This window comes from Hydra vulgaris, chromosome 05, assembly GCF_038396675.1.
Source record: "Hydra vulgaris chromosome 05, alternate assembly HydraT2T_AEP".
NCBI classification, from domain to species: Eukaryota; Metazoa; Cnidaria; class Hydrozoa; order Anthoathecata; family Hydridae; genus Hydra; species Hydra vulgaris.
Genome location: NC_088924.1, coordinates 21205001 through 21225419, shown reverse-complemented (window position 1 = coordinate 21225419; position 20419 = coordinate 21205001). Strand labels below are relative to the sequence as shown.

The 20419-nt window shown below is 27.5% G+C and overlaps 1 protein-coding gene across 4 annotated transcripts in view; it reads left to right on the top strand.

Annotated features, from left to right (window-relative positions):
* The first annotated feature begins 1750 nt into the window (after window positions 1-1750).
* LOC136080678 (A disintegrin and metalloproteinase with thrombospondin motifs adt-1-like) overlaps window positions 1751-20419 on the top strand; it is a 204058-nt gene continuing 185389 nt past the window's right edge. For all 4 annotated transcript variants that reach the window (XM_065797640.1, XM_065797638.1, XM_065797642.1 and 1 more), the window contains exon 1: window positions 1751-1876. In XM_065797640.1, the coding sequence (XP_065653712.1) occupies window positions 1817-1876 (60 nt within the window). In that variant the 5' untranslated portion in view covers window positions 1751-1816. The remainder of the gene's footprint in view (window positions 1877-20419) is intronic.

The following is a 20419-nucleotide window of genomic DNA, read 5'->3' as shown; positions in this document are numbered from 1 at the left end:
ATCAAGTATGATAGGTTGTCAAATTATTACAAATTTAGCACAAAATGTTTTATCTTTTTATTTGAGAATAAAAAAGTCCAAGTAGCTAAACCAACTACTAAAAAGTTTAAAATCTTCAATAGTTGAAACAATAAAAACTTTTAATTTTAAAGCTCTAATAATGAGCAAAAGTACTCTAAAAATTGTAAACAACTTACAAAAAAAGTAAATTTTTGTGCCTTTATTTTTTTCATAATGAAACATTTCTTACTATGTTTGAAATAATAATTTACGTAATTAACTTATGTTTAAACTTACGCAACTCAGTAAATAATTGGAAACATATATTACGACTTGAAATATACAAATAACTGGTTTTTTAATTACACCTTTTCTGTTGCTGAGGATCCGTAGCCATTTTTTAATTTATATGTATAATATATATATATATATATATATATATATATATATATATATATATATATATATATATATATATATATATATATATGAATGAATCGGTGAAAAAAAATTATTAAACCATAAACAAAAACTTACAACGGTGGAAAATGCAGCTTTTTTTAGTTTCCTGAAAGTTTGCATTGTTGGACTTCCGCCCTTTAACATTCACCGATTCATACTTAAACATTGTAAAATATTTTTGCTTTTATTTGTATATAAATTTTAATAAAAAATTATAAGCAAAAAATGTTTTGGTAACAACGACCCATTCTTGCTCTAAACGTTATATATAACATTTAAAGTCATATATAAATTAAATATTATATTTAACATTTGTTAATAAATTCAGTATAGAGCTAGCTTAAAATAACATTGATCAAAAGTATTTAACATTTGACCAATTTTGAAAACAACAGTGGGCCGATGTTGTTTACAAATTTGTACCAATGCTAAAGTAATGATTAAAGTTGCGTTAAACTAGTGCCAAATTTTAATTTTGGGCCAAATTATTTTCATGCATTGGCCCAACGTTGGGCCAATTTTAGTTTTCTTCTGGTTCTTGATTCGATAAGGTAAAAAATGTAATAAAAGTTTAGTTTTGGTAATATCAATACTTATAAAAAAGTTAAATTTATAAAAAAAGATCAACGTTAGGCCAATCAGATTACTCTAATTACCATAAATAATTTAAACAGACCAATTTTACTTATTTGTCATCACTTATCGTTATAGGTTTCACGTGCAATTTGCCACAAACGGATGATATAAAAAAAATGAGTAAAGCCAAACCAAGACAGTCTGCACTCTTTAGTCTTATTCAGCAAGATAACCAAGCTAAATGTAGTCCGCTGTCGGTCTAGCTGTTAAACTTTCATTGCAATCTAGATCAAGTAATCAAGTTTTAAAATTCAGATAAGTTTTGAAAACTTATGAGTAAATTGACATAATACAAGTATGCTGGTAAATCTACTCGTTATATTAGGATTTATATAGCTAATATCAACACAGCAAATTTAAACTAAATTGTTAACTTCAATTTGAAGCATTAAGTATTCACTGCTATCAATTTTTAACTTTGTTCAAAAATATCGTTACGTTCAGTAATTCAATATTTTTTGTATTATTTAATTTGTAATGTAGTTTGCATTATTAAATATTATTTAACTTCAAATTAATTATTGAGAGTAATTCATTTCTCGTTTGTTCACTTTTTATATCTTTTTTTTTTATAAAGTTATACAACTTTATTATTATAGCTTTGAAAGAAAAAAAAAACAAATGAAAACAGACATTAAAATAGTTAAGAAACTAGTAAATGATATAGTAAAGCAATAATTTGTGAAGTCATCAGTAAATTGTAAAAAAAAATTTATAAATGAAAATATTACACTTTAGTTTTACAAAAAAAACAATAACCTTTTTACTGAGTCTACGGGTATGGATCACTTTTTTTTGCTTGTAATTCCGTTTTTTTTTAATTTAGTTATATTATATTTATAAGTTGTCAAAAATATATTTTTTGAGTTTAATCATTGAAAATGATTATAAAAGTTAAATATGGCTTATTTTTATTTTTCGCAATAAGTAAATCTTTTTTCTGTTTTACGCTGCATGAGTTAAATATACATTTTTTTTATTTGTCTAGCCCGCAGAAACTTTTTTTAAGTATCTGTTAAATTAAAAAAATTTGGACAAGTAGATTTTGTGAAACTGATTTTATTGAATGCTCACAAATTTCCATTATTATCTATACAAATTTTCATCCGTTCAATTCATTTATGAAACTCTTTTTGCCTACTTTAGGTCTTTGCTTATTTGTTTTGCATAAAAGAGGTGTCAAAGAATTTCTTATACAATATTGACTAGTAATGGTGTTCCTCTTTTCAACATAACCCAAATAAACAACACCCGGTTTTTTGCCCAAATCTATTGCATCTTACAATAGTTCTTGGATTTTCACCTTCACCGACCCAACTAGCGTTAGCCAAATTGTCTCAAGTAAAGCATCGGCTCCTCAGTAATAACATCGCATAGTCTTCATAAGTCGTTTCTGAAAAGGGCTAAATTTTCCTTACATACTTAAACTCTGTTCTTGCAAGTGTGAATGGTTAACTCGTAGGGGTATCCAACGTGACATTATTTTTTAAGAGCGTTGTAAATAATTTCGTTGATTGTAAAATGGTTAGTCGATGTCAGGGCTTCAATTACATCATGATTTGCATGAGGATTTTCTTCAATAACGGCTTGCACACGTTCAATATTTTCAGCTGAATACGTGGTTTGAGGGTGTCCTGAGCCAGGATCATCTTTGAGACTCTTCTTATAATCTATAAATAAAGTAGCCTACTTGGCAATTGTACTATACTTTAGTGCTTAGTCACCATAAACTAAAATCGATTCATAGATTATAGCTTGTGCTGAAACTCTGATTAGAGCACTGGTTTAAATATATACTCGATGTTCAAATTTTTCTATTTTAAAGTTTTTCTTATGAACATTAACTAAAATTCAATTTTATTAATTATTAATTAAAATTTTTTTCATACTCATTCAAAATATTTAAACAAATATCTAAAATGTATATAACTAAATACCGTTAAAGATGACACACTAATACTTAATTATTTTCTGTTATATTGTAACTTCATAGATCAAGTTTTTTCACAAACTTTTCTAACGACCTAAGTATATATATGCGTGTATTTGTGGGTGTTTGTCGCAAAGATTTGATTTTTTAAAGGCTAACAACTAAAAATATTAGAAAACAATTGAGTACTTACTATGACACAAAGTAATATCTGAAACTTAAAAATAACATAAATATTAAAGTTCTAGACATTTATAGTTAAATGATTTAATATAATAAAACCTTCTTTACAAAAAGACTGACTATTGGCTTGCATTAGGTAGGTCTGTTCTGAATGCAGTATACTGTAAAATCAATTTATGTCGCAATTTATGTCTAAATATGGCTGAGCTTGCTGCAGAATTGTCTTTAATGACACGCTCAACTGCCTTAGAGTGACAGGGTATACCAATAATGAAATCAAACTGGCGGTGTTGAACAGTTTCATTCTCAATAGCTGCTTGCAGTGGTGGTGGTGTGCGGTCAGCTGTAGTTTAGTCGATCATTTCAACGTAAGTCAAAGCATTGACGTAAAGCTTGATGCTTGACTTATTAAAAACACTCACAGAAGAAATACACGAGTGACTTCTAAAATAAATAATTTTTTTACGAAAGAAATATCGCACAGAATCGTCATTGTTACAAACAAAAGAATAAAAAATATTTTTGGAGTGGAAAAAAGTAGCTGTTGTTACTTTTTCCCATACATATTTCAATGTTTTCCAATCTTCTCCTCCAAGTTCATGATACTACTTCATCAAGTAAAAAAAGTTTTTGCACCATTAGCGCAAGAAGAATGACTCTAATGATGTTCAACCATGAAGGAGCATAAAAATTAACAATAAAGCGTACAACTTTGTAGAGTGACGGGAACCTGACCTTTTTTGACATATACAATGGTAAAACACTGTTAACTTATGTCAGTTACCTAATATGACTTATATATCCTGGCATTGTGTTCTGTAAAAACGTTTTTATTAATATCTCTAAATCTTGCTGCACTGCTAAACATGCTATAAAAAATATATGTGATCTGTACTTAGATTGTTCTTAATCTAATCATTTACTTGACCAATTTTTCCAAAATAGTTTTAAACTTTGCAATTGGTAAATCCTTGGGACCATAGTCTATTGCACTTATAATTGCATCACTTGTACAAATAGGGTCTCTTGTATATCCTTCATCAATAGTAAAAGTGTACATCCGAAATGGTAGTTCATTAGCATGTAACAGACAAACAAGCCATTGCAGTGGTCTTGCAATTTCGTTCCTCATATTTAAGAACCACACTATTTTTTTGCCTGTATTGTTTATTGTGCTGTAACAAACAACTGCTTCTAGAAAACTTGTTGAATCTGTATTTGAAATTATTGATATTTTTACATTTCAAACGTCAGCTGCATAATTATGTTTCTGTATTACATGATTAAATTAGTCGTTGTTTGGAAATGATACAGTAACATAATTTTCTTCCTTATTCTTCTAAAACTTATGTCTTGTTTCCCTTCAATTCCAATACAAATTAAGTCTTGCATCTCGGCAGCATGTTTACAATCTGTCTAATCTACCATCAAAGACCTCTCAAACGTTTGAATTTCGCAGGATAATTATTACGTAACCTCTTTTTTATTACTAAGTATATTTTTCCTGCAGTTTCAACAGCCGTTGGGATGCGTGACCCATTGGATCCAGTAGTTTAACTTTGGCGCTTGTTTAAGTAACTTTAATGGGTGTTTTTAAAAATTAACAATTGTCTTTTTGTTTGGAAACAGCCCAATAAGATAAAAGTCTGCAAAGTGCTTTTTTGAGAGCATTTTCATAAACACTTTTTTGAAAGTTTATTATTCCATGAGTACACAAAAGCTTCCTCTGACGTCATTCTTTTTTGTAAAGTTGCTAGCTGAGTGTAAAGTCTTTTTGTAACGACACTAAATAATTTGACTAAATTAAAGTTGTGTTTATTAAATACTTTTCATTTTGCAAATTTCTTTTTGAATCAAATTACTTACTGTCAAGCGACTCTTGGTGCGAGAACTAGATTCATCAAATTATTTTGTTAGTTGACCTTTTTTCGCTAATTCATTTATTAAACCCTCTTCGTTTGGCGGTGATTCAACTAAGCCATCTGTTTTAAAAACTAAATTAAGTCAAATCCGATTTCATATTTGAAGTAAGGTTGTTCACGGAAGCAAAAGTTGAATTTTCGATTAAAAAAAAAAAAAGTTTTCGAAACTTTATTTTTGTTTCGGTAAGTTCGAAATAATTTCAAACTAATTAATTTTGCATCAAAACGATTTTTTCATTTCAAAATTGTAAAATTTGCTTCAAAATATTATTTTGATTTCGAAATTTTAAAAATAATATCGAAACAATTTTTCACTTTCGAAATTCTAAAATTTGCTTCGAAATATTTTTGCAAGGATTAGAATCCCAAAGGTTCTTTTGCAGGGATTAGAACTCTCAGGATAAAATAGGGGGTTGATACTTGGTGACATTTTGTGGAAAAGGGAGGAGGAGGATCTGAAAAGTTTTTTGCGTGAAATAATTTGCAAATGACCCCTAACACCTACACGGTGAAATATTTTATATCAAATAATATTAATATTCTCTCAAAGTGAATAAAACCTACCTAGAGCAAAAGCTACTTAATTGTTTTTTTTACAATTTAAATTGTAAATTTTGAACGTATAATTTTTTAAATTTTTACTTATTAACTTATTCAAGTTTTTACTTTTATTTATATTTGGTTAAACTATATTTAAACTAGTGTTGTTACGACTATTAAAAAGTTCGACTGTCGATTAAATCAACTAATATTTTTTCAAAAGTCAACCTTTTAAACTTATATTAAAATTTTTGAAATTATATTTTGAGATTATAGTTTGAACAACTAACACTTTTTTGAAATCGACAAAGTCGATTAAAAGTCGATTTAGTCAAAATGTTAAGGGTAGGGGGGGGGGGGGCGAAGTAATAAAAGAAATCAAGTAATTTGTGTCTATTTTATATATATTTAAATTAAAAAACTAAAGTTTTTTTATTTTTTATTTTTTTATTTTGTAATTATTTATTTTGCCGTTTAAAAATGTTTACATTGCAAATACATTTATATAAACTATTGGCTGGAGCAAGAAGAAGGCGTATTCAGCCTTATCGCCGAGCCCCATTTAAAAAAAAAAAATAATAGCAATAAATTCTAAATTACCGTAACGTAAAAATATATATAAAATAACAAATAGAAATGAAAACCGAAAATAACTAATGTAATTAGAAATAAAAAATAGTTTTTTTTTTTTTCTTTTGAAAAAGTGTTGAAAACAATTCCTAAAATGTTTAACAAATATATTAATAAAAAATAAAAAAGTCAAAAAAATATATTTATTGAGGATAAAAGACAACAAGAAATTAAATTTTATAATTAATATAATCACTAGATAAATTATTAACATCATCAGTGATATTTTATATATATATTTTTTTATTTTAAATATTTTGTATTAATTTATATTAATCACTGATACAATTAAATCTATTTTTTATATGATTGTTTTTAGTTTAGAATAAACGTTTAAAGTTGGATATATCCATAAATAATAATAATCATTTTGATTCGTTCTTAAATTGCTCTAATGTAGTCTGTTTATTGTTAACAATAACTGGAAACTTTTTCCACAGATTAGGTCCGCGGTATTTAATTGAATACGAAGTTAGTTTTAATTTATATTTTGGAGCAATAAAATTGTTATCTGAAAACTTTGTTGAGTATTTATGGTTAATTTTATTAAAATAAGATTGAAATATTTTTGGAGATAATCCATTTTTTGTTTTAAACATAAATAATAAAACTTGGTGTAAATTAAGTTTATACACATTTAAAACACCGAGCACACGTAGAAGTGGTTCGCAAGGAACACTTCTGTCGGCTCCAAATACTATTCTGCACGCATGTTTTTGTTTGTTGTAGAGTTTCTTTAGCTTTGTATGGTTAGTACTACCCCACACAATATTGCAATAAGATAATAACTATGGATAAAGGCAAAATACAATTTTTTCAGGGATGATATATTTAGAAAAGGTTTAGCCCTAAACATCATTGCAATATTTTTTGAGATTTTTTTTTCAATACTATTTATATGTAAATACCACTGTAAATTTTCATCCAATTTTACTCCTAAAAATTTTATGAATCATTCTTTTTATAAAAAAGTGTTATTAATTTTAAGATCTGGTAATTTAAGAGGAATATTTTCAGATTTACTTACTTTATGAAAAAGTATATATTTTGTTTTATCCGCATTTAGTGAAAGTTTATTACTTTCAAACCACTCACTAACTTTACATAGCTGTTCGTGAACTATTTTAAAAAGTGATTTAACATTTCTGTGAGAAAAAAAAAGATTAGAATCATCAGAAAACAAAATTAGGTCTAAAAGATTTGTTGATAAGTATAAGTCGTTTATGTACAACAGGAATAAAAGGGGTCCTAAGATAGATCCCTGAGGAACCCCGCAAGTTATGGAGTATGGAATTGTATTTATTTGATCATAGTATAAAAATTGCTTTCTGTTTGTCAGATAATCTTTGAACCAAAGTAAGTTTTTATTTTTTACTCCGTAGTTTTCGAGTTTTGTTATTAGAATATAGTGATTTACGGTATCAAAAGCTTTGGACAGATCAATGAAAACTCCTAATGTAAAACAGTCATTAGCTAAGGCGTTAGATATTTGATTGGAAATTTCAACTACTGCGTGTTCAGTAGAATGCTTATTTTTAAAGCCAAATTGTTTGCAATACAAGATATCATTCTCAGCTAGATTGTTATAAAGTCTGTGATACATTATTCTCTCTAGCAATTTTGAGAAACATGGTAATGTTGATGTAGGCCTGTAATTTAAAATATTTGACTTATCTCCAGATTTAAAAATTGCTGTAATACGGGCAATTTTTAACTTATCAGGAACAATACCTGACTTTAATGAGAGATTGAAAATGTCTAATAAAGAAGGTTCAATGACGTCAAATACTGATTTTACAATATCGACACTAATTTTATCAAAACTTTCACTTTTTTTACTTTTGAGAATGCTAAAAGCAGTCTCAAAAGTAAAAAAACTTGAATTAAATTGATGTGTAATTAATTAGTTCAAATTCATAATTTGTTTCACCGCATTTACACCAAGTTTCTGTCAGACAAATAATTTTAAAATCGTGTTTAAAAATATTATTGTATCCAATAATATTTTTAATTTTTCAAAGTTTTTATTTAAACTTTATATACTGATATTTAAAATTGAAAAAGTGTTTTTAGTTTTTCTTAGATATTGTGATGATTCAGATACTGAATAGTATTGACTTTCTAGCATTTTGTGACTAAAATAATTTGAATCATTGCCGTTATTATTGATGATGTCATTTTTATTTGAAGATTTAAATATCGAATTTTCCTCCATTTTTAAAAACAGTTTAAATTAAGTATGCATAGTAATAATGAAATTAAAATTGCGTTAATTAATGACAAATATTATAAAACTTATTTAATTATTATTTTATAAATATTAATGAAACATAACAATATGAACGCCACGCAGGATAAATTTTGCTAGGTCCAAATGATTTTAATTTTTAATTTTTTTGTTTTTTTAATTTTATTTTTGTCATTTTACACATTTTACAATGTTATCTATAAATTTAAACAAAAATATATAAATACAAGCTGACTGGGGCAAGTAGAAGTCAAAATGACTTATCATCAAGCCCCTTTGAAGTAGTAGTAGTAGTAGATGCTGTAGCCGCCCGAAGACGACGAGTGTGTGTATTAATAACACACCTAGACAGCCGTGTCAGTATTAATTTTATTTAAAAGGAGCCAATTGTCTAATTGTGCCTTAAAACTGTTTACTGATTTTACATTGACTACATCTTTAGGTAGTTTATTCCATGGTTTTGTTATTCTGTAAAGAATGAGTGTCTTAAGTTGCACTTTGTTTTTTCGCGTTCAAACCTGACAACGTTTCCTCTAGATAATTGAAAATCATTAGGCTTGAAACCGTTTAAAAAGTCCACATTTTCAGTCTTATTTAATAACTTATAAGTCTGGATCAAATCTCAACGAAGTCTGCGTTCTCATAATGGGCTGAGGCCAAAAATCTCCAGTCTTTCCTCGTATTTCATTTTTGCCAGAGTCGGATTGAGTCTCGTAGCGAGTCAAAGTCGGATTGAGTCTCGTTGTGAAATACAAAAAAATACAATAAAATTTTACATCTTCCAAGATTATATAAAAGAGTGAAATTATTAAGTTTAAAAAAAAAAAAAATTTGGTTAAAAATTTTTAGAAGGTTAAAAAAGAACTTAAAGTTCAAAAAAGAACTTAAAGTTCAAAAAAGAACTTAAAGTTCAAAAAAGAACTTAAAGTTCAAAAAAGAACTTAAAGTTCAAAAAAGAACTTAAAGTTCAAAAAAGAACTTAAAGTTAAAAAAAGAACTTAAAGTTAAAAAAAGAAGAAATTTAAGATAAAGTTAAAATATAAAATAACAAATAAAAAATTACAAATCTGTACATATTTCGTATACATTTTAAAGACAATCAACAAAAAAAAAAAAAATTTAATTCGCTACATATGCATATTCATATTCAATACAATATTAAAATTAAATAAAGTACATAAAAAATTTAAAATACAAAATTATTTCAATTTTTTAAAAAAAAATGAGAGAATGTACGTAATGTTTAAATTTAGTAAGTGTTTTTTTATAGTTCTTTTAAATGTAGCAATAGATTTTATTTTTTTTATATTTTCGTCAAGAACCGAATTCCACAAGCGTGGTCCCCGGCATATAGTCGAGAAGTCAGATTTTTTGAGTGATGTTAGTGTGATGTAGTAATTACTCATTGAATGTCTTGTTTCATATTTATGATTAATTTGAGTGAAACTTTAAAAAAAATATTTTGGAATCATTTCATTTTGAAGTTTAAACATAAATAACAAGTTATGGTATATATTTAGTTTGTATACATTTAGAGCATTTATTTCCTTGAGTAACGGCTCGGCACTTTCGTATCTACTTGCGCCGCAAAGTATTCTATTTGCTTTTGATTTGCTTTGATTTAATATTGTGAAAAAGTCCTTTTGATTTTTTGATAAATATAAAACAAATGTAAGTCTGAAAAAGTAAAATAAAAGTGAATATAAGTTTTAAAATAAACTACTTAGATATAAAGGGTCTCACAATTTAATTATTTTTAATTAAAGAACGGAATGGATCGGCACTGTATATCGGATCGATATTGTATGAAAATCTTTTTAATAATCACATGCAAAGACTATTAAAAATAAAAAATAAAATAAAAAAATCACGTAACTTTAAAGTTTTTTAATACAATAATTATTGTCATATGATATGAAGTTGTTTAATAATGCAGAGTCGTCAAGAAAAATCTTTGGACTATAAAAAGGCAGATGCCAAAAATCATGCGAAAAAACCTTTTTTGGCGAGCCTTCGTTAAATGATCAGTCGTAAACCCAGAAATACAGAAGCTAACTAACAATATTTTGGATTTAAATTAATTGGGACATCGAAAAAAGAAATTTGTAATTTTGATTATTTATTATTTATAAAAATACTGAAGAAATGAAAAAATAATATAAATAAAATGTTAATATAGTAAAAATAGAGAAAAAGTATACAAAAATAGTGTAAGATGAAAATAATATTATATTTACAAACACACATTCAATAAATCTTTCCCAACCTCTTTTCACACCTGGTTGTTTGTATATTATTTTTTAGATACTATGTTAGAACTAAGATTCGGCAAGTTACTTACTATTAACATTACGAATTGTTAACTTAGGCGGAATTTAATTCTAGTTACCATACATAATTACCGGAAGACGTTGTGAAGCTACTTTCAGTGTATTATAAATTACTTTTGAGTACTTTTAGCTGTTCTTAAGTGACCGCAGATACCCGTACCGGTAACTAAAAGTAATTTTTTTGGAAGTTGCTGAAATCCTGAAACCTTTAATAGAACTTCAAGAGAGTAAACAAAAAACTTAGTGCTGGATTAGGAGAGAGGTTGTTGGGATGGAGGGAGATACTATATTTTAATTTTTTAAATTAAAATGAAACGAAGGGGGGCTGTATCCTCTAATAACCCCGAAAGACAAAATATAATAAAAAAACGTGTCTTTAACAAAAACAATATAAAATCTTTTCAATATCAATTATCACTTCTGCATTGGAAACATATTAACTTTAGTGATGACGCAAATACAATATATAATAAGTTCTTTGATACTTTCTTCTCAATATACAATGCAAACTTTCCACTTTGTGAACAAATAACAAAAAAAAAACCTTGAATAGTCCATGGATTACCAAAGGACTTAGAAAATCCTCTTAAATCAAACAGAAACTATATATAAAATATTTAAAAACAAAATCAGATGAAAACCAACAAAAATATAAAAATTACCAACATTTATTTGAAAAAATTCGTAAAAAACTTAAAAAAAATTATTATTCAAATTTAATTAGTAAATTTAAAAACGACTCAAAAAATACTTGGAGAACGTTGAAAGAAATAACAGGAAAACAAAAAACAAATTCAAACTACCTTCCTAAAGTAATTAAAATAAATAAAACAAATATATATGAACCAAACGAAATTGCAAACGAGTTTAATAAATATTTTATTGATATAGGAGTTAAATTGACAAATAAGATTCCTATTACGGAAAAAACTTTTAGTGATTTCCTTGAGCCTATAAATAATTCGCTTTTTATAGATAATTTATATTCTGACTTATCTTTTGATGAGTTTGAGAGAGCTTACAAATCTCTTAAAAGAAACAAAGCTACAGGTGCGGACGAAATAAATGGCAACATAGTCATAGATTGCTTTGAAAATTTAAAATGTATTCTTTATAAAGTGTTCAGGGCATCTATACAGCAAGGTGTATTCCCTGACCAATTAAAAATAGCTAAAGTTACTCCAATTTACAAAGACGGAAAAAAATCAAATATTAGTAATTATCGCCCTATCTCAGTTCTTTCAACCTTCTCGAAAATTTTAGAAAGAATTATATACAATAGAACATACAATTACCTTAATCTAAATAAACTTCTATATAAAAATCAATTCGGTTTTAAAAAAAATTGTTCAACTGAACAAGCCATTACACAGTTCATTCGTGAAATTTCCAATTCATTTGGTAGATCACTATATACACTAGGTATTTTCATTGACCTATCAAAAGCATTCGACACGGTCGATCACAAAATTCTACTTAAGAAACTCAAATTTTATGGAATTAATGGCAAATTAATAAAATGGTATAAAAGTTATTTGACAAATAGAAAACAATTTGTTTTCTATGAAAATTATTTTCAAAATGAAAAATTAATTGACATAAAATGTGGTGTTCCACAAGGTTCTATTCTAGGCCCACTTTTGTTTTTAGTCTATATAAATGATTTAAATAAAGCTTCTAACCTTATGAGTATCATTTTTGCGGATGATACTAATTTATTTCTGTCAAACAGTGACATTTATGAGCTTTTTTCAAATATGAATAAAGAACTTAATCACATCTCCAACTGGTTTAAGTGCAACAAGTTAACGTTAAACATTGACAAAACAAAATGGATCCTTTTCCACTCCCTCGCAAAAAAGCGTTTTTTACCAAATAATTTACCTAAACTTTTCATTGATAAAATTGAAATAAAAAAGGAGTCGGTCACAAGATTTTTAGGCATTTACATTGATGAAAATATTACATGGAAGTATCATATCGACTTTATTTCTACTAAATTGGCCAAAAGTATTGGAATTCTATATAAGGTCAGATACTATCTAAACAAAATTTAATTCAACTCTACTACTCATTTATACATAGCTATATAAATTATGCCAATATTGTTTGGGGAAGTACCTCTAAAAGTAAGTTAAGAAAATCTCTACCATTGTCAGAAACACGCAATGCGTTTAATATGTTTTGAAAATCGTTTTTCTCATTCTAATATTTTGTTTAAAAACGTTAAAGCACTTAACGTTTATGAACTCAATGTCTATAATATTTTATGTTTTATGTTTCGTTGTAAAAGTGAACAACCATTGTTCATTTTTAAAGATCTTTTTACCCATAAAGCTATAAACAAATATACTTTACGAAATAATAATTTAATAATTGAACCTTTTTGTCAAACAAAGTTTAATCAATTTTGCATAAACTATCGAGCACCGTATTTATGGAACAAAATTGTTGTTCCAAATTTTGATTTGTCAATTTCGTTTTCTGTTTTTAAAACTTAATTAAAAAACTTTATTCTTTCTACTGACAATATATATAAATATTTTTGAAATGTAAAATTATTTTCTGTTTTTGTTTATTCTGCATTGTTAATAATAATTAAATCAATTGTATTTTTATTATATTATATATACACGTTTGATATATATTATATGGTTCTGACGACAAGATCTTTTGGATCTTCTTTCAGATACCAAGTTTATGTATTGTTATATTGTTATATTACGATTAATAATTTTAAAAAAAAAAAAAAAAAAAAAAAAAAAAAAAAAAAAGTATTTTATTCCGGCTCTGGAAAAACTACATTCTATTCAAAAGTCATATTTGCTTTTGTTAACAAAATAAAATTAAAAAGATTTATAATGTTCAATCAAATAAAAAGATATTTGAAATGCATGTATAAGTTAGAGTTGTTCGCCGTAATCAAAAACTTCGCATTTTTAACTTCCGTATTTCAAGTTGTTATTGCGGAAGTTGTACTTGCGTAAATTCACCTTCCGTAATGCATTAAACGAAAAAAATAAATAATAATTATTCCGTAATAACCAATTACAAAATGAAACTTGCAAAACAAATCATTTCGGAAGAATAATTGCGAAACATTTCCTTACGGAAGGAGCGTTTCAGAATGTGCGCTTACGGAATAGACTAAAAAGCATTCATTAAACTGTTATACAAAAAAGTGTTATTACTTATTATTCAAATAAAATAATGTTGTTAAATGATTCTTCAATAGTTTATACATATATATCATATACACACACACAGTGACCTAGAAAGGTTAAGAAAGTTTCGATGCAAGGGTGTGGGTGGGGGTGGGGGCTGAAACAGAAATTAAGAGGGTCTAACGCAGCTAAAATTTAAATAGAAAAAACTGAAACTTTGAGTTAGTTTTGAGGGAAAGGGCAACGCTCCCTCCGCAACATGTCTCTATACCACTGTTTATATATGTTTATATTTATCAAGTACCGACTTTGATTAACTTCCTACTCAGTTGTTTATTGCCTTTGGCTTAGCAGAATTGGAGGTTTACTATTTATATATTCTCTTGGTAAAATATTTGGTTCTTGCAATTAAATTATCACTACCTCTCAGACTAGCTACAGCTCTGAATCTTTCAGCGCTTGTATAGTCCTGGTGAGCTTCAATGTTAAAATCAGGCGCAGAGACCCAGGGAAGAGTCGTATAGTACGTAACCTTTTTTTTGCTATAAAATCTCGCAACAAATTTTTTACTTCTCTCCGAAGCAACTAAAGTTTTAAAACTTTCAGCAGTTGTATAGTCCCAATAACATTGGGATGTTGAAAATCAAAGCATTTTTCAGGGCCAATGATACAAGGGACAACAAATGCCCTTCCCCTCCTCCCACCCTTACTTTTTTTATTTATTAAGGAAAATATATAAGAAAAAATCATTGAAAATAATGTGTTTAAATTTTTTTTCAATTTACTTGTTGTTATTAAGGTAATAAAAGCAAAGGAGCATATAACAGAGCATCTCAAAAATAAAAATATTGAAACTGACTAAACATAAATTATACTATTTGAAAACAAGTAAAAGCTATTTTTAGGCATTTTATTATATAATTAAGTTTTAGTATTCATCACTTAAATTAGGTCTTTTTTTGATTTCAACAAAGGAATAGTTTCCCGATTTCGCAATTGCATTCGTATGTTAACGTTGTTCAAGTTATCTTCATTTGTTTAATTATTTTATGAAAGTCTTGATTCCTTTATAGAAGTTTAAAACTGAAACTTATCAATATCATTTATCAAATTAGTATTTTAATTACTTTGTTAATTATACGTATTTGATTTATATAACGTAATAAAATATATTTATTATGCCGCGTTTCGTAAGTTTTTTTCCGATAAGAACTGTTTCGCTAGTTGCAGTGCGAAAGAGTTTCGTTTCGAAAGAAATTTGGTTTTTTATCATTATTTTAAAAAATAAAACATTAAAATGTTCATATGTTGCAATACTGAAAATAAAATTTTGTTACAAACATTTTGGTATATAAAAATTTTATTTTTTACATTTTATATCCGTTTGACCAACAAAATTTATTTATAGACTTCGAAACGTCGCACTATGAATCCAAATCATAAAAATGTGGCCAAAAGTCGCTTTTCAAAAGTATCCCAATATATTTATATTTTTTACAATTCAGAAAGTATGTATACCCAATTGCTGAAAAAAATATTTTGCAGAATTTTCAATACGCCCTTTATAAGTTTTAGGAGTGATCTAACGCGCTTAAAAAATAAAATAAAAATTCCCAGAATAATTCACGAATTTTTGTATTTTTTTTTAAATAAGAGAATTTTTATATTGTTATACAACATTAGTCAACTTTTTTTAAATTTCATTTTCTTATATTATTGTTAATATTGTTTTAATCAAAAAAGAAGTAGTAACTCAATTATTTAGCTTTCGATTTTGGGTTTTTGAAGAAAGGAGTGAAATTTTTAAAATATGTGTTTTCACGGTCACAAAAGTAATAAAGCTTAAAATGTCCACTTTTCACCCCTCCTAAATTTCTACCACATTATTATGAATGTATTGGGTATAAAACAAATAATTTTTTAGCTGCTCGAATTTGCCCCATTTTCGTTTTATAACATTTTTTTCACAAACGACATTAGACTCGCCCCGGGGGGGGGGGGTTGAGAACAACAAATACAAGACCTCATTTCAGCATTTTTATAACTTGAGATCTTTTAAAGTTTATATATATAGATATATATATATATATATATATATATATATATATATATATATATATATATATATATATATATATATATATATGTATAAACCAATATTTGTAACATTTAGTAATATAGTACAAGTTATTATTTAAAAAATATTTATTGTTCATCAAGCAAAAGGTTTAAAACTTCAGAATCTAAGTTAACAGGACCAATAGATTTAGTTATTTTGAAGATGAATGATGATACTATTGGATCACTACGTAACAGCAGATAATGATATTGGTTTTCCATTGCATTTTTTCTCGAAATTTTACATGTATGGTTTAGTCTTGCATTTCGAATGTATTTATTTTGTGCTTCCTGTGCCTCTTCTGAATATATACCTACTGGGAGTTCAAAGCAATCAGAAATTTGATAACCATGCTCTAATAGCTTGTGTACTGTAGGTGGCATTATGTACCAGTTATATTTTTCAATTATTATTTCAGAAGTAGTTAAACAATATTTTTTGAAGGCCTCCAAATCAAGGTGGTATCCACTGCACACAGCTTTCATTATATTTCTCAATCTAACAATTATTTTAACATCAACTCCTGTAATGTCTGCAAAAGTATCTGCATTTTCAAATGCTCTTCTGGCTGTGTTACCTGTGTTTGAGGAACCATAGCCATGCTTTGGCATATCGACAACAAGGCTGAGCTCGCTTCTAAACTGCTTCTGAATTTCATTTTTTTGCTCAATAACAGAAAGCTTATGTTCTTTTGATCTTACCTGATATTTTTTAATTTTCATTTTATATCCTAAGTGTAGCACATACTCAAAAAGTCTAATCCAACAATGTAAAGTAGATAGTCCCATAGTAAGAGATTTTTTATTTGGAGTAAACATTCTGACTTTTACTAGATTGTTCATCTCACTCGGTTTTGCAAAACAAACATTGCACGATTGTGATGAATTCGAAAACATGATAGCATTTACTGACTTGCCATCCAACATAGTCAAGTCAACAACAATTTTAATTTTTACGGAACAGTGCTTTTTATTATTGAGAAGATCTAGATCTAAAATATAGTCTTGCAGATTTTCGATTTGTTTTCTAAGATTTATTTCTTCTGCTGCAATGAGTTCATTTGTTTCCTTTAGGTATTGTAGTTCAAGAGATCTACAAAAATGAGGGCTGGATGGTTTAGGATTATTCCAGATGTTTAAACCCCCAATTTTTAATTTCAAAGGAACTATTGCAGTTTGAAATACTGACTGTTCATTCTGCACTCCAGTAGTAAGATCAGTATCATCAAACCTTTGATTATAAATACTTTGTGAAGATGCACCATCCATGCCACATTTCAAATTAAATACTCCATGTGTAACTGTTTCATCTAAACTTTGAAGCTGCTCAGAATTAAGTTTCAAAATTCGAAGCAAGGTATGGTTAACCATGTTCTGCAAACTACACTTTGCAGACGTTTCTGTAATATGCAAACCCTCTGGATAACAATCTGCTTTTGATTTTAGAATTGCTTTTAATGGGGGATAAATGTCAGCATTTTGCATCAGAGATGAGTTTCGAATAATCTGGTATTGTAAATCACTCAAATCAGATTGAATTTTAAGTGATAAAGCTTGATCTGCAGACATCATAGTTGGCTGATAGTTATCAGATTGGTAAGTTTGGCCTGATAGATCTTTAGAAAACATTTTAATATTCTCTCCCAAATCAGATTTTCCAGGGCTTGATTTTGCACGTACAACAGCAGCTTCTGCTTATTCTTCAGTTGTATGAGTTTTAGCCAAACTAAAATAAATGTAAATAACATCATTATTTGATAAACTATTTCCATTATGATAATGTAAAAAAATAGAACAGGATTGAGTATTTTTATTGTGGCATCATCACTAGGAAGATTACTATTTAAGGTTTAAGAGCTCCTCTAACCTCTTATTTTATATAAGAGTTTTCCTGCTCCACCACAACTGCTCCAGACACAAGGTTTCTCACCTGCCCTGTTTTATATATATATATATATATATATATATATATATATATATATATATATATATATATATATATATATATATATATATATATATATATATATATATATATATATATATATATATATATATATATATATATATTATATATATATATATATATATATATTAAAACTCATGTTTTTAATCAGTGGCTTTTAAAAACAAAAATAATAATTCTAAATTAGAAACTACCTTGAAACTTTCCTCCTTTTTGTTCTTAATGAACACTCTATCCATTCTTTTTCTGGTCGTCCAATTTTCGAAGTTGAATTAAGTTTAGTATTTTGATTTTGAAACAACTCACTTTCTAACCAGGGCATTTCTTGTTTATTTAATCTTTTAAAATTACGATTATGCTTTGCATATTTAACTCTAAATTTATAAATAAAAAGTCTAATTTTCTCTGAGAGTTCTACATCAGACAGTTCTTCATTGGTTAGCAATTTATTTCTTGCTTCAGTTTCTAAAACGGCTTGCAAATTCGCATGATTAATACCAACTTCTTGAATTATGTTTATAAGTTCTAATCTTTTCATATTTAATCACAAACAAAGAAAAAACACCTTTATAATTTCTAAATGCACTCTTTGCAATAATATATTTTATGAAAACAAAGCTATAAACTTTACAGAAAGCGACTCTATGTTGAGTTTAAATACAGGTAACATCTGTTTAAAGTAAAAAGATTGCCAAAGTTCACTTTCTGCTAAAAAAATAAAATCGGGAAAGAGTTTTGGCCACTTTTTCGCAACTTGGATTCATAGTGCGTCGTTTAGCTAAAGAGCTCGTTTCGCAAGTGCGACTTCCGTAAGCACTACTTTTGTATGTAGCAAAATAGTTTTATTTCGTAATTCAACTTGCGAAAGGCTACGTTTCGTAAGTAGCATTTGCAAAATGAACGTCGACGGTTTTTTTTGTTTCGTAAAATTCGGTACGAAAAAAAAAATTCCTGATTCTTAATATCCTTTCGAAAGAGTTTTATTTTTCCGGAGTTGTACGAAATATTCCGGTTAACAACTCTAGTACAAGTACTATTATTCGACTAAATCGACTTTTAGTCGATTAGTAGATAATCCAAAGTCGATTAGATCCACTATTAGATTTTTCAAAGTCGACTAATTTCGACTAGTAGCCTTTTAGTCGATTTAGTCGAAGTCGATAGCAGCGCTAGTTTAAACACTTTTTAAATTTTAAATTTGCATAACGTAAATTTAAACCTTATATTTAGAATTTACATAGAAGTTCGTGCGCTTTTCCTAAACGATATTATAATGATGTTTAAAAGTTATAATGTGCAATTCCCTAAGGGCCTCTAAAGCTACAAAATGCCATGCATAAATACGGTGAGAAAAAAATTAATTCCATCAATTACGGAAAATCTAAGATCAATTTTAATGCGAGAATCAAAGGGATGTCATTTCATTACAATTACTTGTAATGTTTGGTCATCATTGCGTAAAAACAGCTACCTCGGTGTGACTTGCCATTTTATTGACAAAAATATGATTCTGGTTGACCGAAACCTGGATCTTAGGTTTATGTTTGAAGTGAAAACAGCTGAATATTTATTTAATATGTTAAACGAAATCTTCAATGAATGGTCAATCAGTAATAAGATTTTTGCACTAGTTACTGACTCAGGTGCAAACATTTTCTCTGCAGTAAATAAATTTGATGATAATGTTCTTAAGATTCCATGTGCTGGTCATCGTTTGAATCTTGCGTTCAAAGCGTTACGAAGTAAAGGATTACGACGGTAATAGAAAATTAATAAATAAAGAAGTTACAGAAAGTGAAGTTAATGAAATTGAAAAAATTAACGAAGGCAAATTGGAAATTGTCTAGGTAATTTTATCCTGTAGGCATATTGTTGGTTCATTTAGGCATTCGGAGATGTTACAAAAAAGATAAGAGAAGTTCAAGAAACACTTCGATACGAAACTAAAATAAAGTTAGTAAAGGATAAAGCTGTTCGCTGGAATAGCTAATTCGATATGATTGAATTTATATTAACTAATAAAACTACGTTGGATATGATAAGCATCGAATACCAAAACATAAAAGTCTATCTTCCCACTGCTAATGAACTTAAGGTGCTGGAGGGTTTATGTGATTTGTTAAACCCAATTAAAGAGCTAACAAAACCTTTTAGCGGAAAGAAATATATTACAGTAAAATTTCCGTTTCCAACATTGTATTCTCTACTAAATGGAATACTTGAACTGCAACTCATTTTTACAGGGCTAGTTAAGACTTTTCAAAAGGAATTATTAAGGTCTCTAAAAGGG